The 20,713-nt window shown below is 42.3% G+C and overlaps 1 protein-coding gene across 1 annotated transcript; it reads left to right on the top strand.

The window, feature by feature from the left end:
- The first annotated feature begins 9,113 nt into the window (after nt 1-9,113).
- LOC147898349 (GDSL esterase/lipase At4g16230-like) lies at nt 9,114-11,460 on the top strand. The gene is made up of 5 exons (XM_087379603.1): nt 9,114-9,765; nt 9,853-9,983; nt 10,147-10,389; nt 10,508-10,763; nt 10,945-11,460. The coding sequence occupies exons 1-5, from the start codon at nt 9,432-9,434 to the stop codon at nt 11,172-11,174; spliced, it is 1,194 nt and encodes a 397-aa protein (XP_087235729.1). The 5' UTR covers nt 9,114-9,431; the 3' UTR covers nt 11,175-11,460.
- Nucleotides 11,461-20,713: the final 9,253 nt, after the last annotated feature.

The raw sequence follows: 20,713 nt of genomic DNA, 5'->3' as shown, positions 1-20,713 counted from the left end.
TGGAGAAAGTGTACCATGCCTTAGAGGCACTTCTACCCACTCCTACACACGACAGACCTTCATCAACATGATTCCACGCTATATCCTATAGACAACCCTTAGCATCGAGTAGTGAAATCACTACAACTTTGAAAGTGATGTCTGGCACAGAATGATTCATGCATTCCATCGGGCTTTATCCTAGAATCTAACTCCCATTTGCCAAAATTCAACAAAGAAAAGGCCGTGTGCATAGCAACTCAATCGAGACTCATTGAGATCCACCCAGCATGAGAGTTTCTTGATAGTAGGACACTACGAATCAACATTCTTAATACCATAGAAACATCCTTCAAAAGGGAAATAGAAATAATCAAAGAGAACATAAATGCATATTAAGTACTTCTAAAAAGAACCAAATAACACTTAATGGACTACAAGTGCCCTATTCTAGCCAATGGATCACTCATCCAATTTCAAACAAGTCACATTATAGTAGCCATCTATCTTCATAAACATATTCTTCTTCAGAAACTCTCACACGGTTTTACTAAGTTAAGTCATGCCCAAGTATTCCTACCAAACTTAATGATTTCCCATCCCTAAAGTTCCAATTTCATTTCAAGGCCTTGCCATGATGAATATAAACACAAGATATGATAAATATAGGCAAATATGATGAATAACAGTTTTGCTTCTACAAACGTAGGACTATGACGACAGATTTGAGACATGGCATTTCCAATCACTAGACTTAAATATCATTCGCAAAAGTAGGAACAACCAATCCGTTTCATCAAAATGAAGTAGATAGATTACCCTTTCTTTCAAACGAGGCAAAAACACCTGCACATTTCAAAAACTTGTGTAGCTTTAGCCTGTACATAATCATTCTCGTATATGTTTCTGCTCTTCCAATGGAAAAATGCATTTAGAGATCAGGGAAAGCCCTTCCTTCATAAACGACATAAACGACCTCTACTGTAGGAAGAGAAGAACGGAATGCACGGGCAGGAAGGAGAAGAGAGGAGACGACGGTATCTTTGATGGAGGAGGTAGTGGGATTGCAAGAGTCTGCGATCCTTTTCTCTGGAAAAATAATCGGGGAGGAGAAGACCATTGTACATTCACACATCCATGTTTGTAATTATGCAGCAGCGCCATATGAAGTAGATGAATTCGAAGATGTCGATGCAAGCTTGGTCTTGAGTGAGAGCAGTCAGCAGATACTCTATATCCGCCTTAACTGTGCTCGATGAACTTTCCCCACCTAGCAGTAGCGACCGTAATGAAGCAAGTTTAGGTTCATGAAAAATCGAAATCACGAAATTTCTAGTTGGATTGTCATAGTAAATGAAATTCAAGCACTGAAGCTACCTTTCCTAAGAATCAATCGCAAGGTAAGGTTGGTTTGGTTGTTTATTTTTCGTGAGCTTTGATTGAGATCTTTTTCATTTTTTTGGGAGTCGGAACTTGATTTTTTGATCATAGTAGTTATTAATAATCAATAATTTTAACAAGAGCATAATCAATGATACTAAAAGGACATCCTTATTAGCTTCATATGAAGGGGAAGATTGTCCTAAACAAAGATTAAAAAAAAGGAGCCCTAGAGCTTGGCCAAGGGCTATGCCAACACAATCCCTAGAAAAGCTCTAGGGGCTCCATCACACACATTTATTCTTGCTCATGGTGACATGAATGTTATCCATAATTGGTGTGTGTAATGGTTATAAGGTGATCAATGATTTATTAGTTGTATTATTAAACAATTTACTCATGTGCATTAATTATCCTTACTATCATATTAATTAGTCATTCCTTGATCATTTTGTGTACAAAATAGATCTTGAAATCATATGGATAGCAAAAATTCAATGAGCTATAGAAAGTTGTTTTAGAGGGTATTCGGTAGAAGGAGCTTCAAGGGTCCCCCAAATTTATTTCTTTTTTGTTCGCTACACAAAATTCTTACTTTGAGGCTCAAATATTGATAGCAACAAGAAAACCCTTAAGCTCACAAAGGTGTATGTTTTTAATGTTAATTTTTACATCTTTTCCATTCATAACTCAAAAAAATCTCACAAAAAAATGAAAAAGCTTGCATGTAAAGCTCGCAAAAAAAAATCCCCCAAGGTGGTTTGAGTGTATCAGCTTACACCTTGTGCTCTCTGATGCTCCCCTTCCAACTTGAGATTTAAAAAAAAGTAGCAACATCATTGAAGAGTGCCTGTGTTATAGTGCGGCCAATGATTACCATGTCACACAACGTGAAATGCACAGTTTTAGCTTCTATCAAGATTGCATTGTTTTCTCTAGAGGAATGGTAATCTCATCACTTGGAATAAGAGATTTGGGGAGGGGGTGAAAGCAGTACAGGTTGCCCATGGAATTTCAAGAAGATGGGCTACAACTAAAGCAGTAGTTGAATCCATTAAATAATGACAGGCAAATTTGACATTTGAGAGTATATAAGTTATCTTCATTTGGGAAAAAATTATCAAATTTGTATTAAAAGGAGATTACAAAGAAAGCTAAATTTGCTGCCTCCTTTATGAGGTGCTTGCTGCCAAAGTTATAAATTGTCCTTTGATGGCTAGACCACTATCTCGAGCTTTGTTCAAAACTACCTTATTTCTGAATTTCCATATGTGCCAAACTACCAAAGCTCTAATAAGCTCCTAGACTACATGGGAACTTCATTAAAGATGCCCTTGTATCCTAATAAGGCCATGCATATGTGAGCACTATCCAACCATTTCATAACTCCTACTAGACATTATGGATTACTAAGAAGTCCTAAAGGAGATGTCGATGTGTTTCCTTATTACTATGATATAGCAAGCAAAGGGGGGGAACCTTGGGGTTCCACTTGGAAGTTCTTGCCCTCACAGGCAATACAATTCTCCATAAAGTCAGGTCTAGCTTGGAAAATGGAGTCTTATGTTCCACACTGTTTAGTTGTCAAAGGGAGCATAACCTTTCCATTACTCCTATGCTAGTCCTAAAATGGATATAGCATGCATCGCCTTGATGGATATAGCAGGCATCGCCTTGAAATCTTTTAATGAGTGCTTCTGAAAATATTTACATATCTTCATAACAAAGCTCTTGAAGTCATTGCTACTTTGCTTTGCTTTGGTAGATATGGTTGGTCAGCCAACCATCCATGATCCTACTTTGGTAGATATGGTTGGTCAACCAACCATCCATGATCCTACTTAAAAGAATTTGCATGAAACTTTTGTCCGCAACCAATAGTTGAAAATCCCATGTGATAACATCACTTTAATCCAATCTTTTTTACTAGGGTCCCAAATTTCTCTAAGGTCTTCAATCCTTTTCTAAAAGGCCTTGCACTATAGAGGGGCTACTAAGCAAAATTGACCTTATGGATATGAGTGAAATGATTTTTTTTGCACTATTTTTTAAAAATAAAAGTATTTTAAAACAACCCTTTCATAGAATGCTTAAATTTTCCATTGGGCTTAAATTCATCCTTAATGTTTTTTGTGGAAGTCTTCATATTACATCTTGAAATTTCTATAGAAGATCTACAAAGTCTGGGGGTAGGAACAAATAGTTTAAGGATGGAAACAACAACTATATAGCCATGTCTCTAATAACTTCTAAGGAAACACTTCAACTCTTGATAAAGTTAGAGTGAATCTTGGGTAAATCCTATGCTTCTGGCAAATTTTGAATTAAAAGCCCCCTTTTGTAAATCGAATTTTGATGTATTGATACAACTCTTTATGTAAGTATCTTATATAAGTCGTTACTAAATTACTTTCCCTTATGTTGATCACACGTGCTCGTTTACATAACACTTAGTGGCCCCCCTAGGCATTTCACCCTACAAAGGGGTCTTGTCTTGTCTTCCACACGCATGTCCTTTCCCCTACAACTCTAGATGGTTGCACATAGTAAAATCAAGTTATTAAGGCCTTTTTTGGCTTTTTGAATCCTTTCATTAAACTTTTTCTTTGCTTAAATTTTTTCTATTAAATGTTTTCTAATCCTCTGCTTGTCCTTTCGAAAATATTCCTGGGATGTTACACTCTAGTCCAAATCTCTCAACAGCCCGATCCCAACTCCCTCTCTTGCCTCCCAAGAGGTACTTTCGTGTTTTCAGCAACCTAAGTTCTTTGCCTTTATTATAGCTCATGACTTCGAAGCTCTTGCATAAAAATTATATGCTACTCTTCAAACTCTCTCTCTCTCTCTCTCTCTCTCTCTATATATATATATATATATATATATGATTGGATCGAACTCCTAAAATTCTCGTCATGGTTCCCTTGCCAGACTTCAAAGAGTTGCATCAAACCTTGCTACCATAGATATCAGTGATACTAATAATTTAAATGAGTATTATTCTCGGCCTTGCAAATGGCATCCTTCTTCTCAACGGTGATTTCCCCCTCCTTATCCCCACTAGTCTAGCCCCTTCCAATAGCAATTTTCATAGCTTCATCAACCTTAATCTCTTATCCCTTGAAGATAAAGCCTCATTAGAAACCCTCTCCTAGTCTCTCTCGTAGCCTCCTAAACCTCTTGATAGCAGAGAACTCAAAATTTTCACTTCTTCTGTGCCCGTTCTTCCTCTAGACATGTTGAAATGAAAGTTCCTTTTGTTGATCACAAGATTTGGTGCATAGACAACCTTAGATTTCCAACACCTTTTTCCATCCAATCTCTTGCTTTCATTTGCAATCTCTTGTCTAAAGATGTTGATCTATGCAAGGAAGATGCCTATCAAGGCCATCAACATTTTAACTCAAACTACTTCTTTAACACCCATTTTCCCCTAAACTCTATTGACTACTCCAAATGCAGCCTCACCAAAGAAGTTTTCTTTCTCTCAAAGGGTTCGAATTGTAATGATGCTAGCTTTTCAAACAAAGATGACAATTATTCTATCAAGAATTGTTGGAACACCTTCAAGCCATATATAAAGTGTACTACCATAGTCAAAATAAAAGCAACCCCAAGCCTCGATAGGCGCAAAGCATGGCGATGGTCCATAGCCATGGGGAAAAGGGAGAGAGAGGGAGAAAAAGATAACATGGGAGGGGAAACGGAGAGAAGATTGAGAAGAGGGGTAAGGGGGATATGGTACAAGGGGCAAGAAGAAGGGAAAAGAGGGGAATATAAATGGCAAGAGGGGGAGGGGGGATGTGGACATCATGGAAGGAGGCATGCTTTATTGAGAATATGGTATAAGGGGCAAGAAGAAGGGAGAATAGGGGAATATACATGGTAAGAGGGGGAGGGGAGATGTGGATATCATGGAAGAAGGGGGCATGATTTATTGAGAATGAAGGGGGATGAAGAATCAAAGTACAAGGGTGGTGGATGTACAAGCAGGAGCGTGTCGCATCAAGAAATACCCCCCTCTTTTTATAGCCAAGAGCAGGGGCTCTCCCAATAAATGCATCCTCCCACATGCATAATGTGAGTGTGAAGGCATCTCCCATGTGGGCAAGGAGGATGTGCAATCTCAATAGTATGCGACAATACTTTTCCTATAAAATCAAGCCTTCTTATCCTAAGTCTAAGATGCCCCATGTCTCCTTCTCAATTTTATAATATCTAGGAGGAAAAATGGAGGGCCGGCACAAAGATTCTTGCTATCTCATCCTACTCTTCCCCTTATTGAAGTATTATCTCTTTGACTATACACAACCACTCTACACGAGACCAACCCACATGGAGGAGTTGGTCCAAGATTCTTTGCCACCTCTACCCATTTCATACTATGTATCCCATTGACCTTGGCCATATATCACTTAATGCTTGCATGGGACCACCTAGGTGGAGGGGTGGCACATGGAGATGCCATGCCACCTCAACTACCTTTTGCTTATTTTATTATTGTAGTCATGGACTATGCACATAACACGCCTATCGGTCCTCTTACTTGGAAGGGTGGCACATGGTCATGCGATGCCGCCGCAACCTTGGGCCCTAAGCATACATTATACTATTTTGCTAGTGCCACACACATACACACACATTTATTTATACCATTTTCCATTGTCATTTTGGCCTACAACAGTTTTCCCCCCACAGGCATGGAATGAATATCATCTCCATGCTTGGGCAAACTATAGATGAGCTTGCCAACGATCAAACACAATGCATGGTGCCGATTCCATATCCACACATCCTAGATCAAATGCAAACTATTCACTATTCAAGACCACACTAACAACAAGTGTGTCAGCCAATGAACCGGCCGATTTTTGAGCCATTTTGTCCTTGGTTGAGAGGCAAATTGGATAGACTGTCTCGCCTTAACTTGTGACCCTGGTGGCAAAGCAAGTACCATAGGTGTAGTCATATGCACTAGGGCATGCAAAAGCAATCTTCAAAGGGGAGGCCAAAGTAGACATTGAAGGCAACTCCATGGTGGGGGGAGAAAATTGATCCTTTTGCTGACTTTCCTCGATCTCCTTTTGAAAGTTCTGAGCCACCAAGAATTTGTGGTGCCCAAGTCTTTTGTAAGTCATGAGAGGTATCTTCCCTTCTTGTGAGATTGGAGAAGAAACTGGTGTTCCAAACCCAGGGCATAGAGGTCTATAAGGTGGTGGCGTTTTGAAGATGGGAGAACGAACATCTTTTTGCAAAAAAGGTGAAGGTGCTGGCTTCATTTTCCCTTCCAAGGGGCCTTCTCAAAACAGAGGCATTTTGATCAAATCAAGAAGGTTTTGGGTAGAGGAATTCAGATAAGGGATTGGCCTAGAGGGAGTAACCTGTAGACTTGGATCAGGAGGCGGTGAGGCATTGTTTTACATTACTTGGGTGGTCACTCATTGGTTTGCACTTGGATCCAAAGACAATTAATCATATAGACTCCAAGGATCATGTCAACGATGCATGGGATGAGTTGAACACAGTGTTTGGTGCAAAAGCCAAAAGCTAAGAAATTCATCTTAAGATTGAATTCTATGGTTTGCACATGAGCTTCAATGAATCGATGGCACAATTTGTCAACAAAATCAAAAGGATTATGATCCAACTAGAAGGCATAAATGCAAAAGTAGGGGAAAAAGATGCACTTGCAATTCTCCTTAAAATCATGCCTGCAGAGTACAGCGCACTGACAACCACTTTAAAGAATCTCCCAAATCCAAAGTTTGAGGAATGTGTATCCTCTCTTCTTGAAAAAGAAAGAGAATTGAGGGCATCGGCATCGACATCTATATCAACACGCATCAGCAATAATGAAGAACAAGCATTGTTCAATAAAACATCAATGAAGTGTTACCATTGCGGAAGAATGGGTCAAGTGAAGGGATTGCAGACTGAAGAACAAACCAAAGTGTCACCATTGCAAGAAACTGGGACACAAGGAAGAAGATTGCAGATTAAAGAACCAACGGGTCAACTACGTAGAGTCATCAGCAAGCCATGAGTAGAATGATAAGAACAACATGTATTGAGAAGTAAAAACCTTGCCACCTTTAGCCCACATGTTTGTAAATCAAGCCTGACCACCTGCAAGTAGCCATGTAAGCACTCAGGGGAGGTATTGACATGTCAAAGCCACACTTGACCACTTTATGTAGCAAGGTATAAACTAAGGGGAGGTGATGGAATGTAAACTCACATTTGACCACCTTGCGGTAGCCAATGAATCATGGCACCAAGGGAAGGTGTTGAGATATGGTGCCATGAGCACATATTAGAGGCTAAGGTATGGTATAGGAATGTATTAAAGTAGCCACCCTAGGATGTGGATCAAGGATATCCACAAGGAGAGATGTGGATCAAAGGATCCCAAAAGTGTTGACTATTCTAAAGGCTCTCTCTATATAAGAGGCCTATCTTTGTATTGTTCACACACATTGCAATAGATTGAGTGTTTGCCACCCTATGTCTCTCTTGTGGTGCTTTGATCCTCCTTGATCCCTCACTTTGACACATCGAAATCGCAGAGCCTAATCCAAACAACAACCAAAGCAAACACCATGCTGCATGTGAAAATTTAGCTGTATAGGAACGAGAGCCATGCTCCATAGACATGAGAAAGGAAGGTAAAACACACCTCAAATAGGAGATGCCACATCATGCATGGGCACGTGGACCACACACAAAATTACACGAACTCTCACAAATACCATGTAAATAATTTCACTTTTGAGTTGGGAAGGAACCTTAAGTAAGGCCTCCCATGCAGGCCAAAAATGATACTAAGGTCGTCCAAATTCCAAGTCGAACCGGCTTAGAAATAATGTCATGTAATTTGGGAGTTGTCGCATAGAAACTCCCAAATTCCAAAGGTGCATTGATGGCCGTGGAGTGCACCACTAGCGTGGTTTATAAGTGGTTTCTAAGTACTGGGCCGCTATCGGATGTGACTACTTTTCTTGAAGAGGTGACGGTACGCGGCAGCAGTTGAAGGGGGCGCATTGTCTCCTTAAAAGCTCGAAGATACCACCTAGCAGTGGTGCGGCCATTGATGATTGATGTTTCATGTGTGGGAACAGCGAGGAGGCAAGCAATACTACTCAAAAACTCAAGAGCTACTGAAAATTCTGCAAGGGGATGTATTTAGCGCGAGAGCGAGAGAGAGAGAGAGAGAGAGAGAGAGAGAGAGGGGCAGTGTGCTTGCCACCGGTGAGACTAGCCGCCGTTAAGCACTAGATAAGGACCATACCCGGTCAATTAAGCTCTACATATGGTAGCATCTCAGGACCATACCCAGTGGATTGTGAATATATCTACGAGAGAGACAGAGAGAGAGGGGGAGAGAGACTGTGAATATGTCCCCCTGTGAATTATATTGTGGGTAGAATGTAGCAAATTCTGCCTTCCTCTGTGTGTGTGTGTGTGTGAGAGAGAGAGAGAGAGAGGCCATTAAGCACTAGATCTGCTAACATCTCAGGACCATAACCAGCGAATTCCGCTTTGTCTAGTTCTGGATGTGAAGAACGGGGATTAGGATCGATTTAGGGGGGTATAGTTTGTCGGAGGCGGGTGGAGGCGGGACCCATGCCGGCCGGCAGGTTTTCACTACGCCGAGCAGCGATTACAGACAATTGTTTATAGTCATATGTTTATATAGGATTAGAACTGGGAGGGAGAGAGAGAGAGGGAGAGAGAGAGAGAGAGAGGTGAGACTGAGATTGTGTAGAATTCAGCAAATTTTGCCGTCCTGTGTGTGTGTGTTTTTTCACTAAAAAAAAAGTGTGTTTGTGTGTGTGTGTGTGTGAGAGAGAGAGAGAGAGAGAGAGAGAGTCCAGCGTGTACTGTGTGTAGAAATTAACATCTGAATCGTTGTAACGGTGAGTGTCTTGCCACCGTTGTTTCAGAGCTTTGTCTGTGAATCTGTGAATCCACTCTCTAATACTACTCTCTGTATGGTTGCACACTGAATACAAGTATTACAAGCCCTTCATGCTCTCTCACCAGTCTACCACTCCCCAGCTTATCACCTCTCAGTCATGACATTGCCTTGCCAGCTTAGAAGCTTACCAGCTATGGTGGCTGCTTCACGCTCCCAGCTCCGGCTCCATCTCCTTGAATTGTTGCAGCTCTCACGCTGCTTCCTCCCGCTCCTCCTCAGTAGCTTGTTGGCTATTATATCTACGGCTTCATCAGCTCCGTATGCTTCGTTTGTCTTTGGTGACTCGCTCGTAGACGCCGGCAACAACGATTACATCCCGTTTGCCTACGCCCTCGCTAATAAGCCTCCCTACGGTATCGACTTCCCCTACCCCAACGCCAACCACACCACCGGCCGCTTCACCAACGGCCTCACCATCCCCGACATCATCGGTCAGCTTTGATCTCCTTATTCTTCGTTTTCCTTTCTGGTCGTGTGCTTTGGAGATGGTTTTAAATCGGATTTTTTTTTCTGAACAGGCCGGGAGCTGGGAGCTCCAAATTTTGCACCCCCCTTTCTGGCGCCCACGACCAAAGGACCCGTGATTCTCCGAGGAGTCAACTATGCCTCGGGCGGAGGCGGCATTTTGAACGACACCGGCAGAAATTTTGTAGGTCTCCTTCTTGCATCTATCTCATGAGTCTTGACGTTGAAGCCGGGTCTACATCCCTTGCTAGCGATGTGGTCGAGGCGCTCACATGAAATGCGTGGAATTCAGGGTTTTTTAAAATATGCTCGAGGTTGAGACTAACGCACAGTTATCATACATGCAGATCAATCGTCTTTCCATGGACATGCAGATCGATTATTTCAAACAAACAAAACAAGAGATAATAAGCATGCTCGGCAATGAAGCAGCTACGAGTCTGTTATCTAACGCAATATTTTCGGTTACCATGGGAGCGAACGACTTCCTGAATAATTACTTGTTTCCGATTCCGGAGACCAAGGAAAGGGTTCTCCCGCCACAGGATTTCATACCAAAGCTAATCTCTCTGTACCGCGGGCAGCTGACGGTGAGAACTCGAGACCTGGCCGCACCATTTACGCTTGCTTGCTTGCTCGTGGTTTTATGAGCAGTTTTTCAAGCAGCGCAGAAGGGACCTGACTCGATGCGTCCTTTAATTTTACAAGAGGCTCTACGAGGTCGGTGCTCGAAAGTTGACAGTGGTGAATGTGCCTCCCCTGGGGTGCACCCCCTATCAGCGGACTCTCGGTTTAAGGTTCGACAACAGTTGCGCTGCTAGACCGAACGACCTCGCTGCCAGCTTCAACAGCCTTCTGAAGGGTGTGATAGTAGAGCTGAATGCCAATCTCCCTGGAGCGGTGTTTGTGTATGCTGATGCATATGGTTTGGTCACTGAGGTTGTAAACAACTATCAAGCCTATGGTAAGGAAATTGGGAGCTCTTTGAAAACTGAGTTTCCTTGTCTATTCCCCATGCAAACAAATACGATTCGGAAGTGGATATACGAGTATGTGCAGATCTCATGCTGGATATTAGCTGACAATTCAAGGGATTGATCTCCCTCTTCTTGCCTCTGACTTCATTTCCTCTGAATCGCCTGCAGGCTTTGAAGAAGTTTCCAAGGCTTGCTGCGGCGCTGGTGGCCAGTACCATGGCTTGATCCCTTGTAGGTCAAGCTTTACTCCTTGCTCAGACAGATCTAAATACTTCTTCTGGGATCCTTACCACCCTACACAAGCCGGCTACGAAATTATTGCTAGTGGACTTTTGCGTGGAAGCAAGTACACGTATCCCATGAACATAGAGCAATTAGCAGCGTTAAATGTGAGCTGAAAACATATTCAGAGTCTAGAGACAAGTTTGGAGCGCTCGTAAGTTAGTATAAAACTAAATACGTTACGTTAGTAGATATGGACGAGATTTTGGATGTTGAGAAAGAATAATATGTGCCATTAAAGCAGCGGAGTGAAAAAAAAATTATCCTGTAAAGTGGGCCTTTCTACCGCGTTTAATCAATACATTTTGAGTTTGTTTAATGATAACCTCACAAGTTTCTTATGCTACCTGTCGCTTGCCAAGGGTTGCATACTTGTAGATATGAACGGCTTATTGGGACGAGTACAAGAGTGTGACTGCTCATTGAGCACTGATAAGAGAATACAGAATCCCCATCTTCTTGAAACTTTCCATATTTGTTTCTCTGTTTTTTGATTTCTCATGCAGAGATATATATGTGCAAACTCACGAATCAATGGAAAGAATCAAGAAATACAACATAGATAGAATTCCTAATTTGTATTACTAGGCTTCATGGCCAATAAACTTTATACAAGATCAGCTCTACCTACAATCATGCGCAATAGTATGCACAGCTACTACCAGTTTTCATTAGTCTCCAAACATCCAAAGCACTTGGGATTCACCTACAATCATGCGCAATAGTATGCAAAGCTAGTACCAGTTTTCATTAGTCTCCAAACATCCAAAGCACTTGGGATTCAACTAAGCTGTCATGGAGCTCCTTTTAATGCTCATGCCTCGTTTGAAGAACTTCTCAATGAGATTCCTGTCATGGTTCGAAATCTCATGAGTACCCACACACAAACTCGTAAGCATGCACGTTTTGGGGTTTAACATTCACTCAACAACTTTGCACTTGCCCTTGGGCTCCAACCTTCCCTTCCCCATCCTCTGGGCCAAGTGATGACATAACCAGGAATGGTGGAGGAAGGCCTGCATGATTGGATGGAAGGCACCCAGACATTTTGGGTGTTTTTTAATACATTACACAATAGCCTCCCCCATTGCTTCTACTTGTTACTAAAAGCTTGAGCCATCTTGTCATACACGTTGAGGGAGGCCAAAAGGTATGTCAAGGGAATGACTTCAGTGGGTGGCTCAACACGACACGCAGGACGCTATGCATAGTACAAGTGGGGAGAGTAGGTAGTTTAGATGTGGCAAATATTCAAAACTTCTTGTGTTGGATTTGCTCGGAGCTTGAGCTCAAAGAGGCGTAATGGCTTAGGTAGGAGCACATTATAGTTGCTCAACCTCCTTCAAGGCATAGTGATGCTGATTAAGGAGAAGGGGAGGATGGGGGGATTCATTGAGCATTGAGCATTCAACATTCGGCATTGGTCATTGTAGAGAGAGGGAGAGAGGAAAGTGTGAGGAAAGATAGAGGCTAGATCTATGAGCTCGATGAGAGAAGAGTGTGGGGAGAAGATAGAGGCTTGAGCTACAGGCTTGCTTGTTGTAGCTTTGTGTCCATGCGGGGAGACTTGTCTACTTTGGCAGCTATGGCCACCTCTTGTGACTTGTGACTTGTGGCTTGTGACTTTGGTTGTCCATTCCAGTGATTTGTGTACTTCGGCCAACCTAGTCACTCTCTCATCCTTTTTGTTTCCCTAGCATATGGGGATTGTTCATGGCTCTTCCATACATGATAATTGATGTTTGTTTCTCCTTGCATTCATTCTCTAGACTTCTCATCTCAATGTGACCATCACCTTGCATAGTGCACTCATATGGTATGATTCATTACATTACAACCTACGACACCACTACACACTTAGTGGGATCCACTGCAATAGAGCTTACAACACCCATGCTTCTCACACTAGTGGCCTTTGGCCTCCGATAACACCTCCAAAAGGGATAGGAACTCCCCTCTCAGATAATTTATGTCGATCACAGTGGGACCTCGGTGGGACATTGCTAGTGTTGAGTAGTAAGAGTGAAGAGGAGTTCTAGGGTCCTAGAGGATAGAGTTCTTATGTCGAGAAGTTTTGATACCCTTGAAGGAGCTAGTGAGAGAACTAGGAGGTACTTGTGACTAAACTCGATACAACAAGCATTACGTGAGATGGAAGTTCGTGAAGTCCTCAAGGCAAGCACAAAGTGAACCTATTGGAGTAGTAGTTAGAGCAAGTAAGTTCATCAAAAATTTGATTGATTTGGACCAAAAAGATCCCTAGTGGTCATATTGGGACTTTGGAGAAGAAGAAATACAAAATGGAGAGCAGGGAAAAGAGGAAAGAGCGAAGGATGAAGGCTCCTCAGGAACTCACATTGTTCAAGAGAGCCCCTCTTCTCCTCTTGCAATAATGTCTTCATCAACAGCCACTTCGATGGGAGTAGTGAAAACTTCAACACCAGACTTGACATCCAGCGGTTAAGCTACTATTTCATATGTTATGTAGTAACCCTAGTTTGTTGAGCCTAGTTTCTACATCCATACAACTTGTGGGTTCTCATTTTGCTCCGATGATGTCCCTACCAACTACGCAACCTTTCCCAATATCTTTGTCCTTTCCTACTGCTTATCCATCATACATGGCTTTGACTGCATCTTTCTCTTTCCCAACTACCCTTACATCCTCATTGACCCCACGTTTCCTAGGTGCTTACCATCTACTTTCCCAATGGCACATGTGTTGGGATATCTCAAGGTGTATGCCTCAGGCACACCTTATGTTTCTATGTGTGAGTGCTAGAGGCACAGTTAGGTGCCCACAAGCACAGTTAGGTGGTGGAAAAGCCACATAGGATGATTGAGTGAATCTAGGAGCAGATTGAGGAGATGATTGAGGAGCTTTGAGGTCATCAGTGATGTCAGTGACCATGTATGAGGTGCCTACTTAAGGACCTCACTCTTCTTCATTCTACAAGCAAGTAAAGCAAGTATTCTGATTTTGTGTCCACTCTACTCTTTCTTTTCAGTATTCCAACATGGTATCAGAGCCCTTTGATCCCCCTTGAGCCCATTTCTGCCACATCATCATCTTCTTCTTCATCTTCTTCTTCTCCATTTTCCTCTTTCTTCCCAAAATCTTTGAGAGCTTGGTTCTCCATCTACAAACAGCCATTGCCCAAACCCTCTGAGCTGGAAACTCCTCTAGTATGGGCAAACTTCCACCTACAAGCAATTGAAGAAAAAACGTCTGTGGTGGCTGCCATTCTCCAAACAGCGAATTTCTTCTGTTGCTCAATACTCCCTGCATACTCCGCCATTGCCTGAGCCCTCTTAGGAGTAGATGGGCGACCTCAAGACGAAGATTTTGAGCCATTTTTCAAGTCATTTGGTTCAGTAACGAGGGAGAAATCGTCAAAACTCAGTTTCAGCCTGTAGCAACTCTCCCGGGCAAAAGTGCACACCATTTCGTCCAACCTCTGTGCTGGACCTTCTCTGGTATTTGAGCTTTCTTTTGCTTCAGAAAGCCCTCTTTTCCTTGCTTTGAAGAGTGAGCTACAAGCCCTCCAAGTTCAGCTTTTCAGTTTTGACAGTTTTGGACAAGTTTTTGAAGATGATGCTACATAAAATGCTACTCTAGCATTTCTGGTCTTTTGAAGTTTTCAATAACTTCATTACAAGTGTTGCTTCAGTTTTGCTTTGATTTGCTAGACCTGGTTGTGATTGGAAAGTGTTTATTTCATCCACTTCTATGAAGCATGTAAAAGGAAGCATCATTGTTTGAAATCTAGTCGCTACTATTTGCTACATTAAATGCTTATATTTTGAAGCATTTCAGTTGTTATTCTAAGCCCTGTAAGAGAGAAGACACTACCCAATACTTGGGTTAGAGCCTCTCATGGCTTGCTTATGCAAAATATCTGAAAAGCCAAAACATAATGCAATGTCTTGTTATGCTACAAAGGATGAAAATGCCAACCTGACTTCCTTGTTGAAGATTGCCAAAACAATGGTTGCCAAAAAGGAAGCAACTACAGAGATCTACCCTCTCATGGCACTTTTATTTGACTCCAAGTACAAGAAAAAGATGAAGCTCAGATACCTAAGATATGCTTCTCTACACAACTATGGAGATGACAAGATAATTGTTCTCTTGAAGGATATGACTTTCAGATCCACTTGTTCTATCATAGTACCATCTTATAAGGCACTAGACACTGCCCATGTGGTAAGACCTTGCCTTGACATGGATATTTTGCCTCCACAAGATGAGGCATCCCATGAAGATTATGCATTTTAAACATCTCTATGTATGCTCCAGATCTCTCTTTTTATGTCAAGGTACTCAGCCTGGATAGTCCTCCAAAATGAGTGAAAATAAACTATTGTGTTTTGTGTGTTTTGTAAACACCTCTGGTCACCTTATGATGTAGGCCATGTGTATGTTTTGTTCCATGGTACCTCCTGCAGACATTGTGTGCATGTACATGCAGGGGAGATAACCATTGGAAGGTCTTTCTGTATCCCTTTTTGTTTACCTTACACCCAAGGGAACCCTTGCTAGCATGAGAACCTAGCCATAGATTTATCCTTGACCACCATGAGATGGCATGAGAAACTATGAGACTAGATGTATCCTTGACATAGCCTGAGGCATTTCCTTGAGGGGGGGTTTGTTGGGATATCTCAAGGTGTATGCCTCAGGCACACCTTATGTTTCTATGTGTGAGTGCTAGAGGCACAGTTAGGTGCCCACAAGCACAGTTAGGTGGTGGAAAAGCCACATAGGATGATTGAGTGAATCTAGGAGCAGATTGAGGAGATGATTGAGGAGCTTTGAGGTCATCAGTGATGTCAATGACCATGTATGAGGTGCCTACTTAAGGACCTCACTCTTCTTCATTCTACAAGCAAGTAAAGCAAGTATTCTGATTTTGTGTCCACTCTACTCTTTCTTTTCAGTATTCCAACAACATGTAGTACCATCTATTTCCTCCATGGCTACATCAGTAGTGTGATCCATTGTAGGAGGTGTTGTCTCATTAGCCTCTCCACCGTATGTCTCCATGGCACCCACATTTAGTACTAATCCCCATCAAGAGGCCTTCACTGGCTTTAGCCCCTTGGGAGGGTATGGCAGTTCTTAGTCCTACAAAAAAAGTTAAACCTCTTGAGTTACTCAACCAGGTCCATGTGAAGACTCAAAAGTTTAAAGGCCACCGGCCCACCTCCATGAGGATGTGGAATCTCATGTGAGGAAATTTCTCACTGCATGTAAAGCTAAAGTATGCATGAGCATATGAGCACATGCTCATGCATAAGCATAGGAAAATGCATATGCTTATGAAAAGAGGAGAAAAGATGATGAAAGAGAGGAAATAAGAGAGGGGAAAAGAAGAGAAAGAAGAGGGAAAAAGAGAAGAAAAAAGAGAGGGGAAAAGCATATGAGCATATGAGCAGAGAGGGAAAGAAGAGGGAATAAGAGAAGAGAGGGGAAGAAGGGGTTCCTACACCCATCACTGTAGCTAGCACTTAAAGTGCTTGCTGCAGACCAATGCAAATAACGAAAACAAAAAAAGGAAAAAAGAAGAAGCACTTTCTTACCTGGAAAAGTCCCCTCGGTGTTTCGTGGACTGGCCCTACAAAAGAGAGGAAACATACCATTTTTCAGATAACTAGTTAGAGGAAGGGGGAGTTTGGAGAAGCAACTTTCCAAAGGGATTGGATTGAGGGGACAAGCATAAGCCTACAAACAAGGAGAAAGCTCAAAAGGAATGGAAAGAGGAGGAAGAGAAATACCAAAAAGAGAAGAGCAAATCTCGTTTTTTGTCCTTAATTTCTGAAAATCAAGCATGAAAATTAGCACATAGGCTTAGCAATGCAAGGAGAAACATGCTTCAACTCTCACAAAATGAAATCTCACAAAAAATGAACCTATATTGCTTAAAGAGACACACCTTCTTGAAAAACTTCCTTTCACACAAGTAGAGAGGGAGAAGGGTGGAGAGGGAGCACAAGTGTCAATGGGAGAGGGGCTCGGTAGGGGTGAGGAGTGTGGGGAATAGAGGAGGAAAGCGAGGTCGCCGAATAGAGGAGGAAATCATGGGAGGAGAGATTTTTGCTTTTCTCGCAATAGAGTTATGAAAAATGACGTCGTGCAGCGTTTCAAGTTTTAGTCTCCCGGCGTCGCTATATAGTGACACTTATATCCTAAAAGCGTCACTATATAGCGACACTCATACTCTAAAAGTGTCGCTATATAGTAACACTGATACCCTAAAATTATCGCTATATAGCGATACTAAATCCTAAAAGTCACTATATAGTGACCTTTAACCCTGAGTGTCGCTATATAGTGACACTTATATCTTAAAAGTGTCGGTTCAAGGCACTCGATCTAAGAAGAGAGGGAAGGAGCTCATGGGTGGCTATTTTTTGTATCTTAATGGATTTCCTTGCATTTTGTGTTGTGACTTTGGAGGTGTGTAGATGGAAGGGACAAGTGAAAGCTTGTTAGATGATGCGCCAATGCTCGGGAGTGCAAAGTGGCTTACGGAGAGGTTGTATTGTCATTGCACTTCTTGCAAGCAAGAAGTACGACACCAACGCCGTATTGTCATGCGCCACTTGAGGATGTATAGGGAGGAGCCCAGACCAGTACCCACCATTGGTGGTGCACATGGTGATGGATCATCGGAAAGTCAATGCTATTTGAGTTCATGATTAATATTGCATGTGTACACGACACGAAATCTTGAGACAAGATCTTATATTTACACGAAACCTTGAGATAGGATGAGGAGGGTGGTGTGCGTATACCTTCACACTACCAATGTGGATATGAAGATAGAGCTGTGGATATGGAGATGCCACTACCAATGCCAGATCCAATTGATCCATATGGATTTAGAGAAGAAGATGATCACAATATGAGCCAAGAGGAAGATGTGCATAATGACATCATATGGGAGGAAGATGGAGATCACAATATTGAGGAAGAAGATGATGATCATCAAGAATCACCCGACTTTATTAAAGAAGATGATCAAGTCTATGGTGAACATACGATGCTAGAGTACGATGATGATATAGGAGATCAACTTAGTATAGAGTTGGAGATAGATTTGTTTGGCACACTAGACTTGGCTCAAGATGAAGCAAAGTCTCAAATGTGGACATCAATATATGAGCTTCAAACTTGATGTACATGCTCTTGTACTTTTATTCTTTCAAAGGATCAAACATGTATGAAAAGAATTTTTTTTTGTCATTGGGTAAAACTATATTTAAAGGTTGGTATAGGGAAAAACACTCTCTATAAAACGTTGCTATATAGTGATCTTATACAAGTCTGGCAAGTGTCACTATATAGCGACACTTTTTAAGCCCGCTTTGCATACCAATGATTAGCGCCCTGCGCATGCTAAACATCGGTGCATAACCATCGGAAAAGGGCCTATGCCTTGTAGTGTGGTATACTATCAATTTCCCCTTGACCATTTCCAAACTTGGACAGATTGAAGGGAGGAATTCTTACAAACTTTCAAATTGGAGAAGTTGGAATATATTATTGTCCAAGAGTTGTCCACCGATACCATGAAGCCTAGCGAAAGCATCTCTAAGATGTACATCAGGATGATGGTCCTGGCCGCGAAGATGTCTGTACTACCTCTAATGATGATGTCATGAAGGGGTGGTTTTTGAAAGCATTACCCCCAACCATTGCTATAAGGTTGGTTGACAAACTTCCTGAACATGCCCCACTATAAGACTTCCTTAAGGAAATAGTATAGATGGAAAGGGCGCACTTAAGTTTTGTCTCATCATCGACTTCGACCACCTGGCTCCCTAGAGAGCAGGGCTCATCCGCATGGTAGCAACTCAAGAAGGAGTTAGAAGAAATCAAACAAGGTCTAAAAAATAGAACAAGTGTGGATGGCCAATCATCCTTTGAGGCCCAGATTAGAAGTGGTCTTTGGTGCAAGTCTTTGGTGCACAGAATGCAAGGGTTTTGGTCATGGTCACCGGGAGTGTGACATGTCCCTCAAAGCGTGAGGTACCTACTTTTACCTCATTTTGTACATTTGTGAGACCCATGGACATGATGCCTGTAGTGTGGGTACCTTAAAGGGTTGAGGAAGATTCTTCCAGAGTATTCTTTGGGGGAACCCCTAATTGCTGCAGTCAATAGAGCCACATCGATAGCTTCTAGGCCGTTGACAACCATACCTCCTACTCTTGGAAAAGCATATGAGCCATCTTCTCCTCCTAGGATTCTACCTCCATTACTTCCTAATCACCCTTTGCTCCAAGCTCCTACACCTGGTCTAGTTGGGGGCCCATATTTCTATCCTTATCCTTACTATGCACCATACCAACCACTTATGTCCGAAGGTGGATATGGACCCCCTTATCAACGTGGTCGATGGGGTGGTTTCCGAGGTGGACGTGGAGGTGCAAGGAGATGTACCAACTTTCAAAGACCCAGCATGTGTTATAGATGTGGAGAGTACGACCACTACCAAGACGATTGTACATAGTCGTTCAGGGGACCCTCTTGTAACAAGGCAACACAAATGACCACTACACTAGAGATTGTCCCAATGGAAGAGTAGAACCAGCATCTCAAGTCAATATGGTTAATGTAGTAGTGGTGGGGGAGGGCAGCAAATGCCATTGGATCGGCATAGTGTTGGGAGATATGTGATAAGGTCACAAAGAAAAGGTGACAAAAGTAAGGATGACTCAAAGTCTGCACTGCAGGCCTCATCACCAACTAGTACCACAAGTGTATCCCCACCAAAGTTATCCCCTCCCTCCAAGGTACATAGTATGATGAGGAATAGACCACCCTTGTTTTCTCCTCAAAGTGTATCAGAAACAATTCCGAAGGGCACCCAACCATCAAGGTCTACCACTAACTCTAGAAGTGCCTCATCTTTTGGTAATCACTCTATGCCTTTAAGGTACCAAGAGGTGGTTAAGAGTGTCACCAAAGGTCTTCAATCCTGTTTTGAGGATAAGGTTGCTAGCACACCTCAGTTTCCTTCCCACAAGTCCAGAAGAGTGAGGTTTGCAACCAAACTGAAAACCCTAGGACAACACAAGGAGAATGAGGCATAAGCAAGTCCATCCACTTTTCCCCCAAGTAGCACACTCAACAAAGTGAAGGAGATGCCAATTAAGACCTAGTAATGCCTAAGGAAAGGGGAAGCGGGTGATGGAAGAGACACCGTAGGAGACAATGACTCATAATTTAGAGGTATATCCTCACCCTCATGTGAGCTTCAACCCTCGGCCAAAATCTCAAAGGATAAGGCCACAAAAGGCTACTACTAGTGTCTAGCCCTACTCTTTGTTTGAAGATCTTGGATTTCAAGCCCAACATCCTATGGCAACTTTGTTTTTTGTCTCCTCAGATCAAGCATTAGACCATTGCATTTCTCAATCACATGCTAGGTAGTTAACATAAGGGATCCATTCAAGGTGAACCCACACCAAAGATAGTATCGGTTCAGCATGGGTTGACACCAGATCACTGCTTTGCCTATGCTGCCCTCACATGTGAACAAAGTGCCAAGCTCACGATGGATATTATTGGGGTGGCATTGAGGGACGTTTTTCTGGATGGTGGGGCAACCGTGAACATCATGCCAAAGGTACACTCCAACAACTC

Source organism: Dipteris shenzhenensis, chromosome 9 (genome assembly GCF_047967505.1).
Source record: "Dipteris shenzhenensis isolate YYH24624 ecotype China chromosome 9, Dip_SZ_1.0, whole genome shotgun sequence".
In the NCBI taxonomy this organism is placed as follows: Eukaryota; Viridiplantae; Streptophyta; class Polypodiopsida; order Gleicheniales; family Dipteridaceae; genus Dipteris; species Dipteris shenzhenensis.
Note: the sequence above shows the minus strand (reverse complement) of the source record. Positions and strands in the feature narration are given on the sequence as shown.

Excerpts from the sequence above, each read along its gene's own strand:
- LOC147898349 (XM_087379603.1), top strand. The coding sequence starts at position 9,432 with ATGACATTGCCTTGCCAGCTTAGAAGCTTACCAGCTATGGTGGCTGCT. Across the intron at positions 9,766-9,852 it reads CACCATCCCCGACATCATCG|GCCGGGAGCTGGGAGCTCCA; the intron begins GTCAGCTTTGAT and ends TTTTCTGAACAG. Across the intron at positions 10,764-10,944 it reads AAACAACTATCAAGCCTATG|GCTTTGAAGAAGTTTCCAAG; the intron begins GTAAGGAAATTG and ends AATCGCCTGCAG.